At 35.0% G+C, this 19097-nt stretch overlaps 1 protein-coding gene across 3 annotated transcripts in view; it reads left to right on the top strand.

Moving 5' to 3' along the window:
- The first annotated feature begins 2968 nt into the window (after window positions 1–2968).
- LOC129261602 (3'-5' RNA helicase YTHDC2-like) overlaps window positions 2969–19097 on the top strand; it is a 37839-nt gene continuing 21710 nt past the window's right edge. Inside the window, exons 1-8 of one of the 3 annotated variants that reach the window (XM_064100163.1) lie at window positions 2969–3168; window positions 7461–7592; window positions 7985–8075; window positions 15494–15702; window positions 16223–16428; window positions 16969–17135; window positions 18347–18449; window positions 18800–18956. In XM_064100163.1, the coding sequence (XP_063956233.1) occupies window positions 7472–7592; window positions 7985–8075; window positions 15494–15702; window positions 16223–16428; window positions 16969–17135; window positions 18347–18449; window positions 18800–18956 (1054 nt within the window). In that variant the 5' untranslated portion in view covers window positions 2969–3168; window positions 7461–7471. Of the gene's footprint in view, window positions 3169–3981; window positions 4058–7460; window positions 7593–7984; window positions 8076–15493; window positions 15703–16222; window positions 16429–16968; window positions 17136–18346; window positions 18450–18799; window positions 18957–19097 lie in introns of those variants that run through there. The other 2 variants (XM_064100161.1, XM_064100162.1) reach the window with 2 other exon arrangements.

Raw genomic sequence — 19097 nt, 5'->3', positions numbered from 1 at the left:
TATTGGCGGAGCAAAAAAAGGGGAACAAAAATGAGAAAGAAAAAGAAGGGAAAAGAGAGGAGAAAAAAGAAAGGGAAACGTAAGAGGAGGAAGACGAGTGAATAAAATAAGATGAGGGGAAAACTTGGAAAATAATTTTTTTTAATCTTTTATGTCGGGATATAAATTTTTTGCTCGCGCTTCGCGCTCGCATTGCCTTTTAGGTTACATATCTTGCTCAATATAGAGCTTAAAATATAAAATTTGGAAGTCAATATACAAAACATATTTCAGCTCGGAAATTGAACTTTCATTATTTTGTTTGATTTACAAATTGATTTTTAAAAAGTGCTCTGTAAAAATTATTTTTAATGGTCTGAATATTAGCATTTTCTGCTTGCGCTGCGCGCTCGCAAAATTTGATTTGTCAGGTACCTATTATTTTCCTGTATTCCATAAAGTTATCAAAATATCCCTATTAAGGTCAGATTGTCAAAACGTATCAGCTAGCGCTGCACGCTCGCATTTTGATTGGTGAGTTATGTATATCTCAATATTAATTCTAGAACAAACTATATACTTAAAATCCCCATTTGGTGACAGTTTATCAAAAAATTTAGGTTCGCGATTTCCGCTAGCATTGATTGTTGAAAGATATTAACTCATGCATCTTATTCATTACAAAAGTGCTTTAAATGTCCAGTTTTCACGCCATAATATTAACAGATTTCGCGCTCTCATGCTTAGGAAGAGAAATAGGAAGATATATATAGTCATCATTTTCATATAATGTCCTAGGCTTATATAATGTCCCGGTCCTATGTCAAAACTCAAATTAATAATAATGAAACATATCAGCTCTTTTTTAACTGTGATCCATATCCACCTCACAATTATCCCACAGAGTGCTTGAAATACAGAGCTTAAATTGACCCTTTTTTCAGATCGGAATATCATATATTTTTAGCTCGCGCTTTGCGCTCGATTTATTGATTTTCATGATAAGAAAAGTATATAGAATACCCAAATTCTAGGTCGAAATCTGAACACGCGTGTATTCAGATACGCAGCTTGTTTTCTATTTAAGTATTTATCCAGTTTCAGATCACAATATCAAAAATTGTCAGCTCGCGCTTTGCGTTCGCATTATTAATGTAAGAAAATGTCCAATTACTCATCCTTTTCATGATTTACAAAACGTGAATAGAGTGTCCATAATTTTCCGCTCGCGCTTTGCGCTCGCATCAGTATATACTTATCCTTTTCACGATTACAAAAAGTGCTTAGAATTTCCATTCTTCAGGTAAAAATGTCAAAAATATTTTCAGCTCGCGCTTCGCGCTCGCATTATTTGAAAGTTAAGTATGTAACGTCTTCATGGCTAACAAGCAGCCGTTAACAGATTATTTTTTATCAGATCAAAACGAATATTAAAAATAGATTTAAAAAATTCTGCTCGCGCTTTGCACACGCATTATTAATGTAGGAAGATTACTCATCCTTTTCATGATCTAAACAAAATATGAATAGAGTGTCCCATTTTTAGGTTTAAATCTCGAATTTTTCAGCTCGCGCTTCGCGCTCGCATTAATTATTTACTTTTATACTTTATATCCTCTTCCATTCTTCAGGTAAAAATGTTAACATTTTCAGCTCGCGCTTGCATTATAGTTGACATATGGCTAACAAGCTGCCTTTTTTATCAGATAAAAACGTATATTAAAAATTTCTGCTCGATCACGCTTCGCGTTCGCAGCAATAATTTAGTTGGATACACATCTCGTTTAGGATCATAAACATTGCCCAAAATGTTTGAATTTTAAGACAATACATAAAATAAACAAAAAATTCGCACTTTTTATATAAGGCTTATGATATTATATATATATATATATATACAAAGCTTAGAAGTGACTATTAGGACTATACCCCTTCAAAGAAACAAACAAAAATTAGGTCCAATCGGGTCCAAATTAGATACCAGTCGAGTTCCTATTGTAGGGTCATGCAATCGGTCTCAATTGGGCAAACTGGCCCATTTGAATTCAATGGGGGACCAATGATGTCTAATGGGACCAATTGGTCCCAATGTGTCTGAAATGGGTCTTCAATTTGTCCCCAATAAAATTGGGCAATTGCCCAAATGCCCAATTGGTATCTGACTCATTTTAATTGGACCCACTGGGCCGCTTGGTCCCCGAATTGGTGGGACAGATAGTAAATTGGGTTCAACTGAGACAAATAGCCATGAATTGGTTTCAATTGGGACAACTACTATTGGATTCAATTGGTTTCAATGGTTTCACTTCATCCAATTGGGATCATGTGATCAGCTTATTTGCATAATATATATGCATGGATTACAGTTTTATTGTTTATTTACCACCGTACTTTCCAGTTATGCATTAGAAACAAGAAAATAATGAGTAAAACAATGAAATAGGCCATAAAATGATGGCTCATAAAAGTTTATTAGTAGAACACTATAACCATAACCAAACTACACCAAATGAGATACATGTACATGCTTTACCCGATGGAATAAAAGTTTTTGCACAATATCTCTGCCCTATATATAGGCCTACATTGATACATATGCAGAAAGAAAGAAAGATTAAAGGAAGGAAGGAAGAAAGAAAGAAAGAAAGAAAAGAAAGAAAGAAAGAAAGGAGGAATCGAGGGAAGGAAGGGAAGGAAGGAAGGAGGAAAGGAAGGAAAGAAGAAAGAAAGAAAGAAAGAAAGGAAGGAATTAAGGAAGGAAGGAAGGAAGGAAGAAAGGAAGGAAGGATGGAAGGAACGAAGGAAGGAAGGAAGAAAGGAAGGAAGGAACGAAGGATGGAAGGAACGAACGAACGAACGAACGAAGGAAGGAAGGACGGAAGGAAGAAAGTATAAAGAAAGAAAGAAAGAAAGAGAGAGAAATAAATAAAGAAAGACAGTAAGACAGAAAGAAAGAAAGAGAACAGCTAGAGAAAAAAAGTACGCATGCAGACAAGTACCGTACAACTACAAGTTACAACAAGTAATTTACGCGCGAGGCGCTGGGATCAAAAATCAAGGTGACCTCAGATGACCTCGAGCTGGCCACCCGAATGGTGCTGCTGACTAGACTGCAAAAGAATGAACAGTAAGCTAGCTAGCAAGATTATATTGAGGAGTTTATGACAACTTTGAATTTCATGTATACGGGTGAGTAAAATCAACCAGCAGCTAACTGCAACGTTAATAGCTGTATGCCTGTATTCTCTAAACCGTAAACGTTTTATTAAATACTCGTTCAATCGTTGCCGTGCCTAGCTTCCTTCCCCGCCGTTAACCCAGGGAGCTACGGCCCGCTTCGCGGGCCGGAGCCCAGGACTCGTCCGTGTATAATTACGAGGCAGACGTCATACTCATAAGTCATAGCCATAGCCTTAGGATAATTAATATGGCAGTGTGTATCCTATTGCCGGCCACCTTTATTTCAGTGCTTTAAAATGACAACTAGAGGAAATACAATCAAGAAAAATTAGCACTTGCTATTCCAAATATGAAAATTATGAATATGATAAAATTATTTTTTATATTTTCCAACCGTTTTCTTTGCAGTTGCACCGCACTTGCCGCATACCCCTCCACGAAAAACAATTATTTTCGTGCTTGACAAATTACATTATAATTCTGGACGCGCGCCAGACGGGTAAAAATATTCTTGATTATAATTTATATAATGATGTAAGAAAGAATTGGTGTGTTTTTTTTCATCATATATCATAATGAGTAAATTCTAACTAATCTAAGTTTTGTTTGCTTCTAAAAAATCTAAGAAAGCAAACAAAAAATTTACAATTTGACTTTGAGCAGATCTTTGTAATAAATTTGTGTTTGCTAACTAATTTTATTTTACACTTTCCAGTATTATGCTCGTTCATATCGTGACGCTCAGTCACCAAGTTCTATCGATGCGCTGTCGATCGTCAACGGCTCTCTAGTATCACGATAAACCTCGCGCACGTCCGGGTACGGTACTGGGTACCTTGAGAACTAGCCGTCGACGATCTGATCAAGGAGCGGACGAGATTGAAATTCTGCAAATCAGGTCCATATTTCCATCAGAAAATATATCAATTGGGATCAATTTTTAATGCAAAACTATGTTATATGATATTTTAAGCATTTTCTGTCATTTTAGAGAAAAATAAGGTAAAAGTTTGATTTTTTGGCTTTGTTTTTCCAATCTTTTTCTTTGAATTGACCTGTGAAATTGAACTGCGGAAGTCTTACGGTACGAAATTGATTTCGTACGCAGTAATATGTGCGTCCGGAAATATGATAGTGTCGGTAATACAATACGTGACTATACTCTCCAAAATGGGGTAGATTGGGATCGCAATAGCACTCCAAATAAAAAGGGGAAAAATAGATTATGCACTTACCTCGATTATATGCAAAAAAAAGAAAAGTTCAGTAATTCTTTCTGTCAATTGAATACAAAAATGGCTCATTGGCAATGTCCTGATCGATACCGAGATTGCGAGAACGAACGCGACAGAGTCAGACTGAGTCTGAGGTAAAACTTTTCCTTTTTTTGAGGGTCCAGTTTGTATCTTGATGTCAGGATTTCTGTGTCACACGATAGACCTTCATCCAGGGACTCGGTTTTAAGGGGAGTGAGAGTGATCAATCGCTACCGCTCTCGTAATCCATTTTTGGTAGAGCGATTTATCACTCGCCTCAGCAATTGCTTAACATTAACAAGAGTGTCAGTCAATGATCAAACTGTTAGAGTCCACCTTGAAAACCTCATTCTCTGTCAAGGTTTTGTAAATAACATAATTATGTTGTAAGCAATAACATTTGCAAGAATGACATTTAAAAGTTCAATAAGATAAGTATTGCATAGATCTATATCTGATGGTTTGTCTCCTTTGGTTGTGGGTTGTAACTTAGTGTATGTTCCTCCATCCATTTTGAAATCGGACAAGAGATTTTGTAGTGCTCCCCTAATGTTCCCCTTAAAAGTTTTAGGAGAGCTTTTTATTTCTCCCCTCATAATCATAAAACTGAGTCCCTGCTTCATCCATATACTCCGCCGTGAGCCTGGCCCTGGGTCGCTGGCGTTGGCCTGCCGTAGCCGGCGTAGGCCGAGTGTATACGTGTATGGCAGTGTTTCCTATTGCCGGACACCTTCATTTCAGTGCTTTAAAAATGACAACTAGAGAAAATACATTTTCAAAAAAAATTTGCACTTGGTAGTCCAAATATTATGAAAATCATGAATATGATAAAATTATTTCATAGACCCTATTTTCCAACCGTTTTCTTTGCATTGCACTTGCCGCATATAGATCTAGATCTAGAGATCTAATATTTACCCCTTTTATTTTCGTGCGTGACAAATTACATCATAATTCCGGACAGGTAAAAATATATTCTTGATTATAATGATGTACAGTGTAAGGAGAATTTCATTGCTGACTGACCTACAACTATGAAACGAACTATATTCAAATGTTGTCAACACTAGTGCTGTTATTTTGATAATTTTTGCCATATATATCATAATCACTGAGGTCTACATGTAAGTAATTTCATTGACCAAACGTTATTTTGCCAACATTTCGCAAATTACGATATTCATAATGTTGTATTGATGTTGGCCCAATATTTTAGTTTTGCCATACCACAATTTCTACTCTGCGATGTGGTGAGATGTTGGACAGATATTAACGTTTGCGATATCATAATCGGGTCAAAAATTACAATGCCAAACTTTGTTGTTTTACCATTTGCCAACATATCATGACTGATGATATTGTTGACATTGTATTAACATTGGCTCAACGCTACTTTTGGGACATCATAAAAATGTCTAGATTTTAATCTTGGCCCAACATTTATATTTTGACACTTTCCAGACTTTGTCTAAATGTCAACTCTGTGATGTTGGCGCAATGTTAATGGTCGAATATAAGTTTTGCGATGTCATAATCAGGTCAAAGTATTTACATTGGCTGAACAAGGTATGTTTTCCATTTGCCAAAATTATTTTCGCGACTGACAAAATTGTTGACTTTGTACTGATATTCGCCCAACAATACTTTTGTGACGTCGTAAAGAAGTCAAAGTCACAACGTTGGTCCAATATTTGTTGACACTTTACCAAGTTTTCCCCTTTGTCAATATTGTGATGTTTCCGAGATGTTGGACGGACATCAATTTTGCGATATCTATCATAATTTCGTCAAAATAAAGGAGGTGATTGTAGGCCTATGCATATGTTTTTTTCTTGTAACATAGTTGCAATTAATGTTTTGGAAAAAGTTGAAAAGAGTATTCAAAAATATTTCTTGCAAAGTTTTTGTTTCCAGGATTGTTGGAAATGAATCCAAGAGAAAAATAACAATTAGAAGACTAATTGATATTTTGTTTTACCTGTTATCTTTTTGAAATAGAGAAGCATGTAAAATCTAGAAAACCATGTATCTATCTCCAGAAATGGAGGCAAATGTTAAAGAATGATGCAAATGTATTACTTCGAAATGAAATGAATATAGAAGACCAATTATGGTTGTTTTACAAAAATAAAGCCAAAAAAAATAATAATTAGGTCAAAATATTTAATGCAGCCCAATGTTGTGTTTTGACCATTTGCCAACATTTCGCGACTGACGAAAATGTTGACGTTGTATTGATGTTGGTTCAACTCTACTTTCTTTAACGACATCATTAAAAAAATCAAGATTTTAATGTTGGCCATCATTTATGTTTTAACTCTTTCCAGACCTTTCCCTGTTGTCAAAATTGTGATGTTGGCAAGAAGTTGGATGGATATAAATTTGACGATATATTAGGTCAAAAACATTTACTGTTGCCCAACATTGTGTTTTGACAATTTGCCAACATTTCCCAACTGACGACATTGTTGACTTTGTACTGATGTTGGCCCAACTTCATGACCTCTTAAGAGGTCAAAGTTTGCCCAACATTATTTCATATTTTGATACTTTTCCAACCTTTCCCTAATTGTCAACATTGTGATTCTGTTGTGATGTTGGACGGATATCAATTTTGCAAAATCATAATGAGGTTACATTGGCCCAACTTTATATTTTTGACCAATTGCCAACATTCGCGATTGACGACATTGTTGACATTTGATTTATGTTTTTGCTAAACACTACCTTTTCGATATTGTAAAGAGTCTAGATTCTAACCTTGGCCCAACATTTATATTTTGACACTTTCCTGATATTTCCCCATTGTCAACATTGGGATGTTGGCGTGACATTGGACGGATATCAATTTTGCAATATCATTATCAGGTCAAAATACTTAATTGTTCCAACATTTGGTGCGCGGTCGATGTACAATTCCTATGGCGCTCCCGCAAGCTCCGTGTTTTATTACATATCTTTGAATAATTCTATTTGATCTCGTAATTGGAGTATTAAAATCTAAATGGTCACAATATTTTGAAACTGACTTTTTTTTAAATACAGATTAATCAACGATGGGAGACAGAGGGAGAGGTAAATCTAGAAAGCCAAAGAAAGAGATATGTGTTGGGGAGGAGTTCAAGATTTCAGTAGACATTGCAATCCAACAATTCAGACATGATGAATCAGAGACAGGTCAGTTAGTATTCAGAATATTTTTTGTTTGTTTTTAAAGTTCTTTCAGTCATTTGTTCATATTTCTTCTCTGTACATAAAATAAATAGTGAAGTTGACCCTTTTAACCAGTACTGTTTGTTGATCTTTATCTATACCAATAATTGAATAAATTATTAGTACCATAGTAGTAATATCTAGCATTTCATTGGAGCTGGATTTATAAGCCTAAAAATAAAACAATCTGTACATTTTCATTTCATAATATTTTCGATTTAGGGGATGGCTGTGTTAATGGCTGTGTTAATGTATTACTGAAATGAATTCCATTCGAAGCTGTGCTTGTATATTAGAGTATCTAAACTTTAAGTGGTGCAAATGTCATTTGGATTTTCTTCTGCTTTGTCTTGTAGTATTGGAGTTTCCTGCATCTTTCAGTAACAATGAGAGGGCTTACATCCATCGCCTTGCTACCACATGCGGTCTCAAATCAAAGAGTAAAGGGTAAGATAGCTATGGCTTGCAATTGGTTTGGGCGGGACTTGTCATATACAACTCTTTACAGTTTGTGGTTGATGTATGTTTCTATGCATTTATCTATGTAAGCGCAGGCCTTAAATTTCGTCATTTTTAGGGCAAGGCCAGTTTGGCCTTGAAATGCCTCCTATTTTTTAGGGCACCAAGGCCACTACAAAGGGCACCAAGGCCAAAATCTTTTTCAAAGAAGGGCTTCGAAGGCCATTTTTTTTCGGTATCCTTTCTTTTAGATGTCTAATGTACTTAATCTTGTACAGGATGCTACATAACCTTTTTTATTTCTAAATAGTTGGAAAATACTTGCCCGAATATATATTTCACTTGCCCCCAAAAAAATATTTCATAACAAGATTTTACCATTTAAAGAAAAGAAGTGCTGTTCTATGGACATGTACCATTGCCTTTTTCCTCTTTTTAACATGAACTGATGTACCTTGTATTTGTAAAAATGTATTTTTTTTTTCAAAGTTATTTTATTTTGCTGGCCATGACCGAAATTAGTTTGTTGATATGCTATGTGAATGATTTCCTCTCTCATATATTTTCATGTACTTTTGTGACCGTGGCACAAAATAAAAAAGGGAGTCACTGAAAATAATTATAAAGGAAGAAAGAAAGAAATGAAGAAAGAAAAATATAAAGAAAGGAAAAAAAAGAAAGAAAAGGAAAGGAACAAATGGGTGAAATAAAGAATGAAGGAGACAAAGAAAACAGATGAATGGAGAAGAAAGAAAGAAAAAATGAAGGGGAAAAATGAAGTAAAGAAATTGAAGGGAAAAACCGTGAAAAGAAAGAAAGTTAGAATAAAAGAAGGATGAAAGAAATAATAAAGGAAAGAAAAAAGGTTCCTTCATTCTTTGAAATAAATGAAAAAAGAAAAAAGGAAGGGAAGATGAATGAATGTTTGAAAGAAAAAAGGAGAGAAAGAAAATAAGAGAGTAAGAAAAAAACGGAGGATGAATGAAGGAATGATGGAAAGAAAAATGTTTCCTTCATTCTTTGAGAAAAAGAAAGAAGAAAAACAGGAAGGGAGGAAGGAAGGAAGGAAGGGAATAACAAAAAGGAAAAAGAATGAAATAAAGGATGAAAGAGAGGAAGGAGAGAATGAAAAAAGAAAGAAAATAATAGAAGGAGAGAAAGAACAAAAAGAAAAGGGAGAGGAAGGGAAAAGGAAGCAAAGAAAATTTTAAGAAAAGAAAGAATGAAGGAAATAAAAAAAATGAATTAAAAAAAGAAGGAAAAAAAAGAAAGGCAGACAGAAAGAAAGAAAAGCAACGAGGGACATGCAAATGAGGAAAGAATAAAGAAAATAAATGAACATAAAAAAAAGGAAGGAAAGCTAGGAAATAATAAGAAATAAAGATAGATGGAATGGAAAAGGGAATTCAGAAAAGATAGGATGAAGAAAGAAGGAATGGAAAAAAGAAAGAGGGAAAGAAAAAAAACAGGAAGATAAGAAAGAATAAGGGAAAGGAAAAGAAAAGGAATGAAAGGAAATGGAGCGAAGAGAGGGTGAAAGCAAGAAAAGAACGAAAGAACTTCAGAAGAAAGAGGGAATGACAGAAAGAATGAAAAGAAAAAGGAGAGGAAGGGAGCAAAACAAAATTAAGGAAAGAAAGAAGAAAGGAAATAAAAGGAAAGTAAGAAAAGGAAGGAAAGAACAAAAAATTAACAGAGAAAAAGGATCAGGAAAGAAAGCTAGGAAAGATTTGAAATAAGATAGAACAAAAAAAAGGCAAGCAGGAAGGATAGAAGGATGAAGAAAAAAGGATAGAATAGAAAGAAAAATGAAAGAAAGAAAGCAATAAAGAAAGGAATGAAGAAAGAATTAAAGAGGGAAAAAAATTCAAACTTCAAGCAAACAAAACAAATGTAATCGTCTAACAAAAATCGTACTGATACTTCTTTTTTTATATAATATATTTGAAAATTGTAAGAAAACTAAAATGTTTTAGAAACGAATAAAATTTCAAAGTGGAACAATGTCAAACTTAAAAATTAGGTGAAACATCGCGGCATCACACCTACACAGGCTAGGCATCTCTCTTCCCATTGTCGTGTCTTCTTGTTATCAATGCGAACACGAAACAACTAGACCGATCTCGTAATGAAAACTCAATTACTTGCTCCTCCGACTACATCACCAAATCATTAATCTGAGAATCCATATACATGTAATTATAAAAATTTCCTGCCGATTTTGTGATTATTTTGTTGGAAAAACTGTTAATCATGCGAGATTGTTCACTTTGATTCAGAGTTTGCAAATCTCCTCTGATCATGCAAGCCTGCCGCACACCACACAGGCAGGTAGGCCAGGCCACGTGCAGCAGCTAGTACATGTACACTGTATGCTGACTATGCGTGTGTGTGTGTGTGTAGATCAAACAAAATCACGGAAAATGGCTTGCAGTTTGAATTGAGGGAAGTTGTTAACTTTGTTTTTTCTCTCTCTTCTGTATTTTTGCTTGTGAAATATGGGAGAACTTTGTAAACTTTAATCTTACAGTTACATTGAGTCTGAGAAAGGGCATGACCAATTTTGAAAAAAGGGCACGTCGGCCAGTTAGAAAAAAAGCGCACGGCTTTTTTGGCCGTGAATTGAACATTTTTTGTAAAGGCCAGTTATAGGGGCATCGACGGTCTGGCCGTCGATTTAATTTATGCCTTGTAAGCGTGACCATGAAAAAAGCAAAATGTGTTCTGGGGGGCGTTGCACAAAGATTTAACCCTTTTTTAAGGGGGGAGGTCAAATTGACCCCCCCCCCCCTTGACAAATTTTGTCACTACGCTGTTGCGCTAATTTTTTTGACCGCCCTGCTCGCTGATTTTTTACTTTCAAGTCTTGTGCATCTTTTGGGCGCATCATGATCTAGTGGTCCTGACTCTCACAGAGGATCGCAGGTTCAAATCCTAACCATGGCGTGTTTTCCTTCAGCACGAAATTTATCCACACTGTGCTGCACTCGACCCAGTTGAGGTGAATGGGTACCCGGCAGGATTGATCATATGAAAATAGCAAAAGTCATTCCTTTGTTTAAAAAGGGTGACAAATTAGATGATAATAATTACCGCCCAATTTCTTTGTTATCTACATTGTCGAAAATTCTAGAAAAGATTATTTATAAAAGAACTATAAATTTTTTCAAATCAAATAATATATTTTCAAATTCCCAATTTGGATTTAGGGAAAAGCATAGCACTACACATATGCATTATTGAGTTTCATTGAAAAAGCGGCACATTCAATCGATAAATCTTCACATTTAATTGGTTTGTTCCTGGACTTCTCCAAGGCCTTCGACACCATTAATCATGATATTTTACTTAACAAATTACATCATTATGGAGTGCGTGGTAGGGCCTTGGAGTGGTTCAGGAGCTACCTCTTGAATAAGAAGCAACATGTCTTTTTAAACGGGTGCAATTCTCAAATGAAATAAATTAATTGTGGAGTTCCACAGGGTAGTCTTTTAGGCCCAATTTTGTTTATAGTTCATATTAATGATTATTGTAGATCATCAGATGTTCTTTCTTTTATTCTCTTTGCGGACGACTCTAACTTATTTTTTCACATAAAAATCCTCTTCACCTTGCTAATATAATCAACTCTGAACTAGAAAATGTCACCCAATGGATAAGAGCAAATAAATTGTCAATAAATCTTCAAAAAACAAAATATATGTTGTTTAGCAACTCTATAAATACACTTCCATTTGATATTATTTTGGATGGAACTCCCTTGGAAAATGTATCCCATATTAAATTTCTTGGAATAACAGTCGATGATAAGCTCTCAAGGAAATTCCACATAGATAACATATGTAAAACCATTTCACGCAACATTGGTATAATTAACAAGCTCAAATTTTGTTTACCATTATCGTCCCTGCTTACATTATATTCATCCCTTGTATTGCCTTATTTAAATTATGGAATTTTAGCGTGGGGTAATACACAACAAACACTCTTAGACAAATTACTCCTATTACAAAAGAAGTCTCTTCATATCATAAGTCACACAGCATATTTGTCTCATACTGACCCATTATTTTTTTAACATAAAATATTGAAAATTAAAGACTTATATTTGTTTAATCTCGGTCAGTTTATGTATAACTATAACAACAACTACCTCCCAAATGTATTTAATTCAATGTTTCCAAAAAATCAATCCATTCATAACTATCCAACAAGGCGATTGGGTGAATTCCATTTACCACTTTTAAGAACTTTGCTGGCTCAGAACACATTTATTTATGATGGACCGAAGTTATGGAACTCACTTCATAATGATATAACAACTGCAAAATCTTTGAACTCTTTTAAGACTAAATTCAAATTATTTCTATTAAAATCTTATAATATACTCCCAAATTAAGTCTAATTCATCATCTCTGTCAAGTCATCATTATTACTATAAAGACTATAATTAAAACATAAAATAATCATCCTTTTTTTATTGAAAAAAAAAAAATCTGACACAAGTCCTTCTCAGATGTGCTCGTTATTGAACCTCATACATTATTGTGTCTATCCTCTCCTCTATTTTCTCTTTCTTTCCTGTCCGCTTATCCGCCTTCCTACCGGTTATTTGTTCACAGCATCAATCACATTTTTCGTGCATTATATTCTTTCCAGGTTATTTTTATATATTTTTTATCTTTTTATACACATCATTGAATCCAGTTTGCTTGAGTCCACGATGGCATATGTTCTACCTAAGTTCAGCAGCACCCATCCATCTTCTCAGGGCTTTCTCCCCTTTTTTCTTCTCTTTTTCTAGGGAGGGGGGGGGGGGTGGGGTGGGGAAGGGTGGATATATTTTAGGATGGGTTGTTTTGTCCTATATCAAACTGTATTTTTTGATAACTTCGTATTTATTTCGTGAGTATTATTTCTCTCTCATTTATTTATTTTTTTCTCATTTGATTACATATATATCTGTATTTGTACTATGTTATTTTGTTATTTGTTGTGTTATCTATTTTTTGAGGGGCCCACATTGTACAAGCATTGCTCTTTAGTGGGTCCCTCCATTTCCATCTTAATTTCATTTCTATTGAAAAATAGTATACATATTTAAAACCTACAATGTGTTGACCAAATTGTCTAAGTGTTTTTTTCACAACATATGTATTATTAATTTTTTTTTTGCACCGGATACAAATATTTATGTTTATATATGGTATACAATTTGTTTTTGTTTGATGGAAGTGAAATAAATAAATTTGAATTTGAATTCCTTGCATGCACTGAGCACCGGTGTTGGTAGCTCGAGCTATAGCCGGGGTAATAAGAGCATGCGCTTTGTATCCTCGGGCAAAAAGCGCTATATAAATCCAGCTATTAGTATTAGTATTTTTATTGAGACTAAATTTGCGACGCCCGGGTACGCGTTTCCGAAATGATTGAACATTTCTTAAGTGCATGTCAGACCCAAAATTGCTCAAAAAGTGATTCCATGTACAAAGTCAATGCAAATTGTGTTTTTCAACCAAAAACCATAAATGTATTATTATTTTTACTTTTCTTGGTTTAAATGGATTTATTTAATGCTGTTTATGATTGCAAAAGGGTCCCCGGCAAAGTTCATCAGAAAAAACAAAGGTTCGAAAAACAAAATATATGAAAAAAAAAAAATTAAATAAAATACATAAGAAATTAATTATATTTTGTCAATTTTTGTCTCGCCTGCATAGCAGAACGAGACTATAGGCGACGCTTTTCCGACGGCGGCGTCGTCAACATTGAAATCTTAAGTTTAACCAAGGTTAAGTTTTTTAAATGTCATCATAACTTAAAAAGTATATAGACCTAGTTCATAAAACTTGGAAATAAGGGTAATCAAGTATTACTGAATATCCTGCCTGAATTTCAGGTCACATGATTAAGATCAAAGGTCACTTACGGTCAACAAACCTTGGCCATGTTGGCGTTATTTGAGGAATTGTCATCATAACTTTAAAAGTTTATGGATCTAGTTCATGAAACTTGGACATAAGAGCAACCATGTATCCCTGAATATCATGTGGGAGTTTCAGGTCACATGACTAAGGTCAAAGATCATTTAGAGTCAACAAATTTTGGTAATGTTGGGGGTATTTGTGGAATCGTCATCATTCATGTAACTTTAAAAGTTTATGGAACTAGTTCATGAAACTTAGACATAAGAACAGCATTGTATCCCTGAATACCCTGTGCACGTTTCAGGAACATGGCCAAGATCAAAGGTCTTTAAAGGTCAATGAACTCTGGCCGTGTTGGGAGTATGTGTTGAATTGGCATTATAACTTAGAAAGTGTATGGATGTAGCTCATGAAACATCGACATAAGGGTAATCCAAGTATGATTGATTATTTTGCACATGTCTTAGGTCACATGATCATGGTCAAAGGTCATGTTGGGTCAATGGACATAATATTTTAAATTATCATAGTAGTGTTTTCTTCTGTGAATAATTATTTATAAGCTGTTTTCAAAGGCAGCATTGCTGGTATATCGAATTGCGTAATGCAGGCGAGACTGCCAGAGGCGTTCCACTTGTTTGTAGATATTTGTCAGAAATGTAAAAATTGATACTCTCACCAAAAAGTAGCATTCTACTAGCTATATAAAGTCAGTTAAAGGCAAAAACATACACAAAAAAATATGGCAAATTTCATACGCTTATTTGCATAATTACTTAATGAAAAAAAAATTGAAAATTTTACTATACAGTCTTGGAGTGTACATCCGGCCCTATGCGCCCGCAAATTTTCGCGGTGATTGTGCAATTAGCGGCCGAGATCTGAAGGGGGGGGGGGGTCAAATTGACCCTCCCCCCCTGTATATCCTGGTCTGAAATAGCCCAGTTAAAATAGGGTTAAGTATGACTTCAAGTCGCTCTTAAATGCCTAGTTGCGACACTAAGTCATATTTAAATCTTTGTTAAACACCCTTCTGGTAAGTTATCAGGGCTGTGAAACCTTACTGTGTATGTGGCTATCTGAATTATTGATTTTGTGTACATCTAATAGAGAATTACCTGCACATAATACACACTCTTAAAATATGTTAGTTCTTTTAATTATCATCTGTCCCTCTCATTGAGTCCGCTTTGAGGCTTTATGTAATTGCTGGTCTTTTAAATCTTCTAGATCTGTCATAGTCTTTGGCAAGGTCTCATAATATTATAAACTCTTCTTCTAAAAGGTCAGATATGACAGAGGTCGTTATATACCTGTAAATATATTATTTTTGCTAAAAGTGAATCCAATTGCTGTATGAAAATACATTTTAGTTTTTTCAATGGTAGCTGATAGGGTTGTTCATTATAAACGTTTTTAAGCGATACTGTAATTGAGAATAATTCATTGATTTCCTCTTTTTTTTGTTGACTGCAGGAAGGGATCCAATCGTTACCTGACCCTGACCAAGAAATCAATCAACAGGATGGATGATAACGGAGAAGAAGATTGCTCACCTGCTTTCCAGATGGGAGCAGCAACTTGCAACGAGTTGCAGGGATTGCTGCAACAGTTTCCAGTCACTGCTAAAGAACGACAGGAACTACAGCCTAAGGTGGAGAGGAGAAGATTTGGACCAAGTGAAGGTGAATTTATATCAAATTTCTGATTTCCCAGTGAAGGTTAACGGAAAAGTCACTTGTAATCAGTTAAGTTTTATCCCAAGCATTTTCTCTTTTTCTTTTTCTTTTTTAAAACAAGGCAAAACTTGATATTTTTATTGAATTAGAGTTTGGTAAGAATTTGATTTTTGGTAAGCAATTGATGTCTGAAATGCCTTCCGCCAATTTTTTACACAAGTTTTAGGAAGAATACATACATCTAAGTTGAGTGTAGTTGTATCAATAATAGAAATACATACATTTGATTTGCATGATTTTTTAAAGTATTGATTACCAAACCATTTGATTATCAAAAAAACAAAAAATGATAAAAAAAAACTATGCCTCCATGTTTCATATAAAGATTTGTGCGAATGTCTGAGGTTGGACATTTTAAAGCCAAGATTTGACAAGGGAGTCATCAACCACCCAGTAAAAACATGCTCTGAAAAGCTGATTCAAAATAGAGTTACAGCTAAATCTTTCCCATGTATATGATTAACAGTAAACCCAGCCCGTGAGATGAACAAAGCGACTGGACGTCTCAACAGCAGTCTTCCTCAGGTGCCCTCCAAGAGAAATCGGTCAGATCTTGATAGCTTTCGTCAGACGCTGCCAGTTTATGCTATGAGGAATGAAATACTTGCAACCATCAATAATAACAGAGTAGTCCTAGTTGTTGGTGATACTGGATCTGGAAAGACAACTCAGGTACATCTTTAAAAAAATCTTGTTATTCAATTATTCCACTTTTTGATGTTGGAGGGGGAAATATTTCATGTGAAAATCAGCCGATTGATAAGGCCTATGACCTTACACTGGCAGAAATTTTTGTGTGTTCACTATTTGACGGGGAGGGGAACTCTATAGATCATCCCCTCCCCCATGGACAGTTTCACTGCTTAAAACGCCACTAGTTGACCCTAACATTAATATAAGAAGTGAAATCATGATCAGGTGGTTTGACTCTCATCTTTCAATCAGAAGGTCATGGGTTTGAGTCCCAACCATGCAGTGTTTTCCTACAGCAAGAAAAGTGTCCATATTGTGCTGCACTCAACCCAGGTTGGGTGAATGGCTATCTGGCAGGATTGATTTCTTGAATGCACTCAGCTCTTGAAAGAGCACCTGGAGCTTAAGTTGTGATTATATATTGTGTGCCTTTGAATAGACAAATAGACAATTGCGTAATATAAATACTACGTTATCCCGTTATTCATATAACAGTAAAATATTCCTTCATTTGAACAGCTTCCTCAATTCATATTGGATGAATGCTTTGAAATGAAAAGGCCATGTCGCATCATCTGTACCCAGCCTAGACGGATATCAGCCCTTTCAGTATCTGAGAGGGTTGCAGCTGAAAGAGGAGAGGCAATAGGTCAGACAGTTGGTTATCAAATTAGACTAGAAAGCAGGTATGCATTTCAAATATTGGCAACAGAAAAGTAGAAATAGAAAGGTATGCAGTTACATCGGATGTCAAGGACAGACCCTATATTTTTAGTCAATATCTGATTTTGTAAGAAGTGCTCTACCTTAACCCTAAAAGGCCCGGGGAGCTTTTTACTTTCAAATCTTGCACAACTTTTGAGACCAAATTTGCGATGCCCAGGTCTGCGGTTACGAAATTACGCAACATTAGGTGCATGTCAAACCCAAAACTGCTCAAAAACGTGAATTTATGTACAAATTCATTTAATCCAATGCAAATTGTGTACTTAGCCAAAATTCATAAATGTATCATTATTTCTACTTTTACTGATTAAACTTAATTAATTTTGTCTTGTTTATGATCAGAATTAAGTCTGCAGCAATTCCTATTGAAAAAACCAATAAAAAACAAAGTAAAAAAACAAAGAAATTCATAAGAAATAAAATATACATCAGAAAAATTGTGATTCCAAATTTTTTGATCGGTATTCTACAAAGAGTCTGAGAATAAAAAATTAGCAGTTTTGGGGCCGTATTATAGTTGATTAGAGCAAATGTTTTATTTCATACATAAATTAGCATAAATAATTCATTAAATGAAAAATCTTATTTCAAAAAATTAACCATACAGCCGTGTGGTGTGGTGTCGCACAATACCACTGCAAATTTTTGCGGCGCTCGTGCAATCGAAGGCCGAAATCTCAGGGGGGGGGGCGTAATCCACCACCCCCCCCCCCCCCCTGTGAGAGGGGTCCCAATAATCCGGCTCTTTTAGGGTTAAATCTGTTGCTCCTACTTCTGTATCTACACCTATTCTAAAACCTTTACCACCATTATTAAGTCAATACCCATTTTTACGACTTAGCCTTACACATTACTTTGACCACAAGAATCTTCAGCACTTGCCATTAGAGCTTGTATGTGATTACCATCCTTAAAGGGGCATGGAGAATAAGGGTGGAGTTTTCTCCTTTTTGAAAAGAAATTATTCATTCATGAACATGTTGCTGATTTTGGATTTATGAAACAGTAGTTTGATTAAAATTTCAATACAGATTGATATAATAATAATAATTTCCAATTTCCAATTTTATACATTATAGCACTTTATCAATCTACGACTGCTCAAAGTGCTGTGAAATACACTTGTAATTCTTATCTACCTTCAGATAATTCTATGTCTTTTCACTTGCAGAGTTTCACCGAAGACCCTGCTTACTTATTGCACCAACGGTGTTCTACTACGAACCCTAATGACAGGAGATGCAGCCCTTGATGTAATCACTCATGTTATTATTGTAAGTGTCCATCAAACTCCTATTCAGTTGAGATGCAAAAAACCCCTCCTCTCCACCTCTTGCAACATGTTACGTGGTCACATATGAGTGGAAAGCTTTGTCATTTGTGTTAATGAAATATGCAGTATGCATGAAATATCTTTTAAGATGATCGTTTAACTTATATTTAACAGGAAACATTTTACCATTTATATTGTTTTACGCATATTCAAAGCTTTCTAGATTTCGAATTTAAAATCATTTTAATTTATGTTAATTATATTGTGTTGTGTTGTGCTGCTATAATTTACAAATCCGTGATGACTTGTTCAACTATTTAGTGTTTTTCCTTTTGTTATCTTCCAAACCAGGATGAAATTCATGAGAGGGATAGATTTAGTGATTTCCTTGTGACTCAGATCAGAGACCTCATGACAAGGAAAAGACATCTCACACTTGTTCTCATGAGTGCTGCCCTTGACGTTCAACTCTTTGTACGCTACTTCAATAACTGCCCCATTGTCTCTGGTAGGTGAATCTGTTTTCTTACATTTTGCTCGGTTCTCATCCGTTCATTATTGTTTTGATGATAATTGATATTGATTCAAACCTTGTAGGTGGTAACTGTGCAGTGCGGTCTCAATGACTTTTTTTATTGTGTAAATGTGA

This window comes from Lytechinus pictus, chromosome 5 (assembly GCF_037042905.1).
Source record: "Lytechinus pictus isolate F3 Inbred chromosome 5, Lp3.0, whole genome shotgun sequence".
Taxonomy (NCBI): Eukaryota; Metazoa; Echinodermata; class Echinoidea; order Temnopleuroida; family Toxopneustidae; genus Lytechinus; species Lytechinus pictus.
Note: the sequence above shows the minus strand (reverse complement) of the source record. Positions and strands in the feature narration are given on the sequence as shown.